The 10434-nt window shown below is 30.8% G+C and overlaps 1 protein-coding gene across 1 annotated transcript; it reads right to left on the bottom strand.

Annotated features, from left to right (window-relative positions):
* Window positions 1-3833: 3833 nt before the first annotated feature.
* LOC129291253 (transcription factor MYB54-like) lies at window positions 3834-6029 on the bottom strand. The gene is made up of 3 exons (XM_054928523.1): window positions 5693-6029; window positions 4901-5425; window positions 3834-4313 (listed from the first exon to the last, which is right to left on the bottom strand). Exons 1-3 carry the CDS (start codon window positions 5805-5807, stop codon window positions 4033-4035), a joined length of 921 nt encoding a protein of 306 aa, XP_054784498.1. The 5' UTR covers window positions 5808-6029; the 3' UTR covers window positions 3834-4032.
* Window positions 6030-10434: the final 4405 nt, after the last annotated feature.

Genomic DNA, 10434 nt, shown 5'->3' with positions numbered 1-10434 from the left:
ATAATAATAAAAATGAAAGCGAGGCCTACAAATAGGATAGTAATCTTATGTCTCGGATTGTTTCCTTTAATATTGACCCGATGAGCTAACTCCTGTAATATTGAAAAAAAAAGGGGTGAATACAACCACATAGTAATTAAGGTTTATCAAACTTATACTAACGTACGTTAATCAATTTAAATGAAAGTGGTAAATCATTGTCATATACATGTCAATTTAAGATGTTCAAGCACATAATCGCATTTCTCATCATCATTAACTTAAAATCATGGAATAATAACATGATAATCAGTTTTTACAATATTACCAAGTTAATCACATAATTTCATCTCAAGGGACACAATATAGACAACTATGTGCCATTTCTATCACAATATGTATAATCACACCTCCTTTATATCCTTTTTATACCTTTGACACAAAACCATGGGCTATAACATACTAGGATTGTTTATGAGATAAGACTACCTTAGCTATTCATGCAAGAAGAGCTACCCAGCCAAGGTTGCCTAACTCACTTATGGTTCACTGTTTCTCCTAATTCTTACACTGTGGGGTGTCATTCTCCCTACACTAGGCTCCTCGTTGAACAAGTGAAGAGCTAGTTAGGTTTAAGTCCTTTATAGAATAAGTTAGACAGTTCTTTATAAAACAAGTGGTATGATAAGTATAAACAAATTCAGAAAAACTATTGAGCTCTGATAGAAGCCTTATCATGTGGATTTTAAACTCACTACTCCTCTTCCTAAGCGAACTCCTACCTCGCATAATCATGCAATGCACAAATATCAACATTCACAGCACGTATATGTCTCACACATTTAACATGCCTATTCACTTCATTGTACTCCCTACTTTCTCATTTCATACTCAATCATGGGACTCCACATGACACATAATCATAGAACTCTATTGACACATAATCATTGAATTCTATTAACATACGATCATTGAACTCCATTTAACGCATAATCATTGTACTCCACATAACACCAAGTCATTGAACACCACATAAACCATGTCAGGGAACTCCACTAATACTATTTCATATAACTTCATATGCAACATGTCACAAAACTTTTACAAAGTCATAATAATCAATTTTCAAGTAATTTATGCCACATTTTTATGTCAAATGATTTCACACACTTCAATTATAACATTTAAATAATAAATTGATTAACACACAAAAGAACAAGAAAGATTTTTCCTCTTTTACCTCAAACGTTTGAGAGATTAAAGGACTACTCATTCTATATTTAACCACAATATTAATCATTAATATCCATTTTTGGGACAATTTTAAAATATAGTTCAATATTTCATCATTCTTAAAATTCAATTTCTCTACCTATAAAGATACGCATAGGGTTTATTAACTTCTTATAACTCTCAATAACTTTGTTGAACTTCTAACTAGCCATATGGCTTCACATTACACTAAACACCTCATTAATGTTGAAATTTCTTGTATTTATGGCTCCCAACTATTAAAAATGCATAGAGCCATAAATGCTAGGTTTAAATAACCTAATCAACTCCTATTAAATTAACTCTATTTAAATCAATAGATAAAAACTCATAGCCTTTATAGACAAAAAATCATCTTTTCTAACAAACCCTAACTTCCATATTCATGAAAAATAGAAGAGAAAAAGAGGGAAAAAGCTTAGGCATCTTACCTTTAATGTTTGAAAGATTCAAAATACCCCCAATGCCTCAAATCCCAAGCCCTAGTAGAGGTTTTCACAAACTCTTCATTTTCTCTTTTGTTTCTCTTCTATTTTCTAGCTGCTTCGCCTTCTTATTTCTACAAAATCATGATCGTGTGCTACAACTTTTGTACCATGCATTGTAGCATATGGTACGGAGAAAGGACTCCTATGTTCTGATGGCTCGTATGTTGCAGTATCTTGTTCACACACTACGGCATGTGGCATAAAGTCATTTCTCTTTATTTTTCTCACTTTTTGATGTCCAAGTGAGCCGACCTTGCTCCAAACCTAATCCAAGAGCTAAAATCACAATCCAAAACACGTGTTAGCTCTCTATAACCACATATTGTGTAAGTTTACATAATTAACCTCTTTTACTTAGCTAATTAGTGGTTAAATTTTTCCTAATGTTGCATTGTGCCAATTCAAAGTTAAGGATAGTTGCACTTCAAATTTCTAAAACGAATTTGTCCTATTAAGCCTAAAAAGAAAGAAGGCAATATTAAATCTCACCTACACAAGTTCTCTCACACAAGGGATATTTTTCTTTCTCCTTCTCTCTCATTATGGAGAATCCAAGTTACACATTTATGTAACTAAAAGTTACTTTAGACCACAAAAAATATAAGTTTTTTATTGCACCTTCATATTACACAAAGTGTCAAGTGTAGCACATAAATCTAGTAATCAGTTTATTCTGAAATATCCCTTCAAAAAATCAGAATAAATCTAGTAGTAATCAGTTAGTAACGCAAACACAATATCCATTTAAATTCAACGTCAGTAAGAAAGTCATGATGATATGAAGAAAAAAGAAATTAATGAAACATTATTTTGCACCATCATAGTGGAATGTGAACAAGTGAATATAGATTAAAATTAAATATGGATCATCAAAAGGCAGTTATGAGTCATTTTATCGATCATGTGATGACCCAGTGTCGGCTGCTAGAGATTATGTCACACTTCAACGTTTGGTCCATATATTATTATTCAGAGACTATCTGTCTGTCTATCTGGGGGTGGTTAAAGATGTTGCAAAACAATTAGGAATATATCACAATCTTTAATTTAAGGATTATATTTATTTGATCCTTCCATCATGCCCACTCACAAATTTAGTTGAGACTAGAGATATTACAGCACATGGTAATCAATATCGATTATATTACAAATTCAGTCGAGACTAGAAATATTACAGCACATGAATAAATGTGCACTATTTGTCATTCAGATTTTTAATTAAAAAAACTATTCTCACTTATTATCTCATTATATGTCGATTCATTTCAAAGCGTTATTTCACATGTCATAAACTCATAATATTATTAAAAAATATGATAAATGGTCAAAAACTGCATACTTTTTCGTTCATAGCAAAGGAAATATGGTTTAAAGCATCATCAATATGTTAAAATATCAAAAATAGGTGACGCCTTTCCAAGAAAATCTCATGTTTCTTAAAGGAGAATGCAAAACCAATTTTGATTTCCCAATCCTAACAATGAAATAAATTAAAGAACGTGGCATTGATATTAATGGAAATGTCTACGATTTAAGTATAAAATCTTTTGTATTGAGTTTATGTAAAATCTTTTGTATTAATGGAAAATTTTTTGAAAGAGTTTCAGTACATTACTTACAAATTACAATGGGGTCTGACAATGTTGGAATCTCACCTAGTTAATTAAATAACCACATTAAAAAAAATGAATTTTTAAGGTTCTCACATGTTAAATATTTTACACTCATAATCCTCTCCTCTTTAACCTCTCTTAGATATTAGAATATATAACTATTACACCCACTCACACACTCTTCTGTGAATGTAAAAAATCTAGATTATATATATTGTATTTATTGATGAGTCATCTTTTACTTAATATCGAATGCACATAACGTGCAAGAACGTGAGTAATTGAAGTTGGCCTTTAAAAGCACTAATTCACTCACCAATCTCAAATGAATCCCCCAAACTTCAAACCCACCCCTCAAAAAAATCGGAAGAGTATGTGTGTCTGATTTATTTTTACATGCATTTGTGTGTTACCATCTATACTTGTAGCATTAAGCCAAGAATCATTGTTCATACTAATATCAGCATTAAGCCAAGAATCATTGTTCATGCTAATATCAATGGATTTTCTACATTCCTTCAGTTAAACTCATACAATATCTTGACAAATAGAGCTTCCCTTAACCATTTTTACAAGTGTGTATATATCCTCAAAACGCAAATACATTTCTCTCTGTCGAAGTGCGTGTGTGTGTGTATGGATCTAAATGTAAGTCTTTGGTCTAGTCAGGTTTGAAGTTCTTACAAAATATATGTATGAAAGTGCATCGATTCTTGTGCATGATGAGTACGATCGAACTTGTGTTGGGAGCTTCCATTAACAGATAAAAAATCGATAAACGGAACACCACTACCACCAGCAGTAGTCCTGTCTTTTCTCTGTCGTCCTCTAACATTATGTTCACTATCTTGATTCACTTCCTCGTCTTCTCTTCTGGCGTTGTCTGTTACCTCGCTTCTGTTGTTAGAATCAGTGTTTACTTGAAGAAAGTCATAGAACTCAACTGATTGATGACTTTTATCTGCAATATTATTAAACAATCACAGTAATATAATAAGAAACTCCGCTTTTAAACCTCACAATTATAATCACTCGACAGAAAGACTTTGTGTGTGCTTCGTGCTATTAAATTTTGTGCCAAATCACTGTCATATTATCACTAACTGAATGTTAATATCATACAATGTTTGATATACGAAAAATTGTTTTTTAGGGGGAGAAAACGAGAAATATATCTAGAAAAAAAATGATATTGATGCCTTTCTAGAAGAAAAAAAATGATATTGACGCCTTTTTCATTTACCTTTTAGAAAATATTTTTCCACCTACTAAACACTGTATCAGTGTTCTGCGGATTTGGATGTATGTTACTCCTTCTAATATTCAAAATCCAATCCATTCATTTGAGCTAACAGACATCAGAACAAATTCATTTGATTTCTTTGAATAAAGGGCAGAGATTTTCGAATATAGATATCAAGCCTAATTAGTAGCAGATTGATTGATTACTTAGCGCTTGACCATAGCATATCCAAATTCATACTGAAGAGTTTCCCTAAATCTAAGTAAGCGAGAGAAAGAATAGATGCAAGAGATTATAATAATTACCATGAAGTTTTGATGAAGAGGAAGCTGGATTTTGAAAGTGATGATCAAACTTTCTGGGAAATTGAAGGAAAGGGTTATAAGGGAGACAATAAGCTGATGGCAAAGCAAGCTTGTCATAGTATTTCTCAACAAAAGCAGGAACAAGACTAGCAGCAGGACTGGTCGTCGTCCTAAGAATTGTATCATAGCTTGAGCGATGATGATGATGATGATGATCCTGATCATGATCATCAGTATTAGGAGGATCTGATCGCAGTGGAGAACACTGTGATGTGGTGAGCTGATGATGATGAGGCCGTTTTGCATAAAGCTTGGACCTTTCTCGGCGAATCCTAGCCATCATGACGTGCCAGTGATTCTTGACAGCATTATCAGTTCGTCCTGGAAAAAGCCTCGCAATCACAGCCCATCTGTTTCCGTGGATCCTGTGAGAAGCCAGAAGCCTCTCTTCTTCTTCCTCTGTGAATGGACTCCTATTAATTCTTGGGTCCAGCTGATTGAACCACCTCAACCTGCAGCTCTTCCCTACATAAATATATATAAATTCATTCAATTCAACATATATGCGAAACACAATTCTTTCCTTAATTGAGTTAATTAAACTCCTATGAAAGCTAGCTGTGGATTCAATTCAATTACCTGGCTACGTGCTCTCATGAACTATTTATAGGTGATCGACATATATATATATATATATATAGCTAGTTAAGTAGTGTTAGATAATAGTAATTAATTAAGAAGACAATAATAATTATGTTCATAGAAACAGATGATGATGAATAATATTCTCACCTGATCTTCCTCGAAGCTTTTCAGCTATGGCGTTCCAATTATGAGGTCCATAACGCTCCACCAACTCTCGAAGCTTCTCATCCTCGGCCGGCCTCCAATGGCCTCTACTACACATATTATTATCTCCCTAACTACAAAACCAGAAACAAACTACAGAACCGAGGAATCAAACCCTAATAGTTATTAATTAGGGTTTAAAGTATATGATCCTTTAATTTGTCTTCTTCCTCCTCCTCCTCCTCTTCCTCTTCTGCAGAATCGATCTTATCTCCTTCTGCCAGCTAGCTAGAAACTGTGCAAGTGAAGCGAGAGAGATAAGAGCGAAGAAGAAAGCAAGAACGAAGAACGAAGACGAAGAGAGAGAGAGAGAGATATATGGTGGGGAAGTGTTTTCCGTTAGAGAGTGGGGAGTTTTGGACAGACCTTGCACCAGCGATTGATGCAAACGTTTTGGCTAACAAACTCCTATATGAGTAACTCTTATATATATATACCCACACACACACAGAGACACGGACACAGAGACGCATATATTAATTAATGTGTGTGTGTGTATGTATATGTGGGATGGATGTTGGGGAAATAAAGAAGAAAAGAAAGAGAGGTTGCTTAGTGGAGCGAGTTTGGTTCTGCTTTCAACGTCTTTAATTTCCAAGTTTCTAACCTACAACGTCTACTTATAACCCACCAAGCCTCTCTCACTCGATCATTTTTCCATTTTTTATTTTATTATGCATTCCCCAATCTCATTACATTCAAACTATATCAATTTTTTTTTTTTTTGCAGACGGGTTGATTTGATTTTCTGACATCAACATGTATAAAAATAAAACGTATACCACTTTGCTTGCCTTGATTAATATATGATATCATGTTATTGTTATTATTATTATGTGTGAATATAAAAGCCCACTAGAGACGTCCCAAGACTCTCTGAGGTCTCAACTTTCTTTTAGAGTAACGTCATTTGGTGGCTAATTAAGGTGCACGTTTATATATATGATCTACTGTTTGATTTAACAGAAATAATATGTAAATAGAATATTAAAAAAACTGAATATATGTAATCCCCATATTTTGGCTTATTTAACTGAAATAATCACAATAACTATTGTAGTATGAGAGGATTGACAATTAAGTATTTTTTTAAAAAAATTAAAATTCCTCTTAATTAAAAATTATAAAAATAAATTTATATGCCCTCTATAAATTGATAAATTATTCTTCTCCATATATTTTTTTGAATTTATTACTACTTTTTAATAATAAAAACCAAAGTAATATCTGAAAAGACAAAATAATCTAGTAATATATATACTTCAAGAAGCACAAGGAAGTAATTAATTTCGTAGAACTTGATAATGATTTATATTTTAAAATTTTTATGTCTATCCAATATTAATTAATGTATAGATCGATATACGTAGGACAAAAGAATAAAAATAATAAATGTGGGGTTTGGTAATGTTGTTAGACAAATATTTGGAAGTCATGGGGAGGGAGGGAGGATGTGTTTTAGGTTTTGATAAGTTTTCAGGCGTAACTAACATAACATTTTATCTTACAATCTTCACAACTGCACGTGGATAGACTACAAACTACCACCTTTTTGACTTCTATATTATTAATTTTGTCCCTCTTCCTCTTATTTACCATTATGCCCCTCTTTCTCCTTTCATTTTTCGGGCAATCCATGTAGATAGAGAGTCATGCATGTCACATTCTTTTACAGACAAACTAGCTACTAATTAATCTATAACTTATTGATCAACATTATTAATAAGTGCCTTCTTAATAATTAATTCCAGGCAGTTAATAACATTAGTCTTTACAAAACATATTGGGATAACATGACTTTTAGTTCTTAAACTTTCTCCCAATTATTCCCCTGTCTTATTTTATAAGATATTTTACTTTGGTGTCTCAATATATAAGATGATTGAAAAAAAATAAAATTTTATTAACGATGATTATTTTAATATTATCCTCATTATTGTACTTCATAAATAATTTTCCTTTGATCTCTTTCTTATTAATAAATGGCATTTTTGGAAGTTTATTGAAAAATTAAGATTGTAAACTATATTTAATAAACTTTTATTGATATATATAATTTTGCCAAAAATACCTTATAAATGAGGACAGAAGGAGTATTAGTTTTATCATTGATCTTTGACTCAATACAATTCAATCCTTACAATTTATTGAGTTAAGAATATATAGGGATTGAGTTGTTCTAAATTACAAAACTATAATGATTGAATTGTTTCAAGTTTGGTGCATGATTGAATTGATAAATGAAAAAAAAATCAAGGACCAAAAGTTATATTTTTGCCAAAAATATTCATGGGAAAATCACTACTATAAAGCAATGATTAAAAAATCAAACCAAACCAGAAGATCGGATCAGTTAGACCGTCGACTGGTCAGGCTAACGACTCAATCAAGCTGAAAAAATCATTTGGAGAGTTGGATAGGATTGGGCCACTTTGGACCAGCGATCAAACCAAGAACCAATCCAATTTTCAAAAACATGCCCTTTTTCTTTTTTAGAAAAAATTTTTATCAATTTTTTTAATTATTTGATATTATGTTGTATCATGTGATCTGTTAAGTCATGATAAACTTAAAATATCTAGTTTTTTTTAAATTAAGTAACAATTTTATATTTATTTCTTATATTTAAATTATTATATACAGATATAATTTTTTAATTTAATTATTATATCATCGATTCAATCATTATTTAACTTAGTTGGACCATGCAAACCATAAATTATTGACCTTTTAAGTTTAATATCTAGTTTAATTTTTAAAAATATTACTATAAAGTCTCCACCATAAGCACTATAATTATCCAAAAGTTTCACCAAATGTACAAATAGCTTAGCTCCCTATGAACTTAGCTGGAAATAAGATATTCTATAAATTAACCAAAATGTCCTTGATCTGAAAAAGGTGCGTATCCCTCTTTCCTTTAACTCAACCAAGACAAATTGGTCGTTGTGTCTAATCCTATTCATAACTAAGTCTCTAGAGATCTCATATCATTTGTGCATTTGGTAGGATTTTTTGGGAATTAATTAGAATTTTTATGTGTACTCTACGGTGATTTTCCCAATATTCACTCATAAAGGTAATTAATTCAAGCATATATCACAGCATGTACACCCCTCATGAAGTGGGTGCTAAGTGTGTATGTACGAAAATATATATCATCAACATATATGTATAGGACAATATCCACCTACGTTTTGTATAAGAGGTTGAGACCCAGTTAGTGGGTAGGTATAAACAGACATGACTCTTTAATTTATTTGATTTTCAATACGGCATTAATTACAGATTCAGAAAGCATCAAATATTAGCTAGTGTGAAATTGTTTTAGTTAAAGAATGTATAATTTAAAGGTTTAATTTAAAGGTGTTAAATGAGTCAATATTCAACACGCACGAATGTGAGGAACGAACATTTTTTTCCTCCTTTATTTGTCAAAATTTCGGTATCCAGATAGACACACAAATTCTTGATTTGAATTTGAATATTATAATAATGAAGTAATCTAGATTCACATTAAAAATATGAGGTCATACAGAAATATATGTCAAAGCTACATCTTATAAAGAAAAAGCACAATCATTTTCCCTCCTTAAACGGAACAAATGATATTCATGTGAAAGGTTTATTCTTGGAATGAATGGCATATTTATAACCTAACCATTGAAAATATAGACCAGAAATCATTTATTCTAACATGATCAATTCAAGATGATAAGGGAGACTCGGACTTCAGGGGTAAGACCTGAAGGAGCTCAATCATGCATGCATTTAAATTTACAGCATAAATTCTTACATCTTATTCTATTTTAATTTTACCACCTAAATTAGCCTTATGTAATTTAATTTGAACTATAACTTACAAAGAATTGAAACACACTCGTTGCAGATAATTATCCCTATGATCCATAATATAGGAAATTTTTTAAATCATTACTTTATCCAAATACTCTCTCTTATTCTCCTTACAAGGCACATTCGAAAAAGATTATTTAGACCTTAGCTGATACTCTTCATTTTAAATTATAAATATTTTTAAATAAAATTAAATATATCAATAAAATTTATTAAATACACTTTACAACTTTATTTTTAAAAAAAAATATAAATTTTTAAAAATGCCTTTTATTTAACACACCATTTATGAAAGAATATTAAATAGAGAGAATATAATAGGAAAAATATTATTAATGAAACTTTAGTTTTGTCAAAGTGTATTATATTTTGAAATGACGAATATTTTTCAACTGTATCTTATAATTTAGGATAGAATAAGTATAAAACACATAGAGAATTATTTATTATCATTTTCAAATTTTACTCCTATTGTAAACTTAATGTTATGGCTCATCATAAACTATGTATCTCTCTTCTTATTTGTAACAAGGGTAAAGTTGGACATTTTTTATCTTAAGACATATTTATGAGTTAATTGTCAATCATTGATTCTAGTAAAATAGTTGAAAGCACTTTTTGTGCCCAGTAGGAGTTCTTATAATTTTTTTTTTCTAATTATACCCATACCTCTTCATTTATTATTCATTTTAAAATGGTCCATTGAAATTTAATTGTTACTATTAAAATACTTATATAAGAAATTTAATAAAAGTACAATTAGACATATGTATGTATGTATTTTTGTAAAAGATTAAAGTTTCAATATAACTTTACCCAAAAACAAAAAG

Source organism: Prosopis cineraria, unplaced genomic scaffold (assembly GCF_029017545.1).
Source record: "Prosopis cineraria cultivar Desert tree isolate PC_DT_omini unplaced genomic scaffold, ASM2901754v1 PC1, whole genome shotgun sequence".
Classification (NCBI taxonomy): Eukaryota; Viridiplantae; Streptophyta; class Magnoliopsida; order Fabales; family Fabaceae; genus Prosopis; species Prosopis cineraria.
This window is presented reverse-complemented; position numbering and strand designations above follow the sequence as displayed.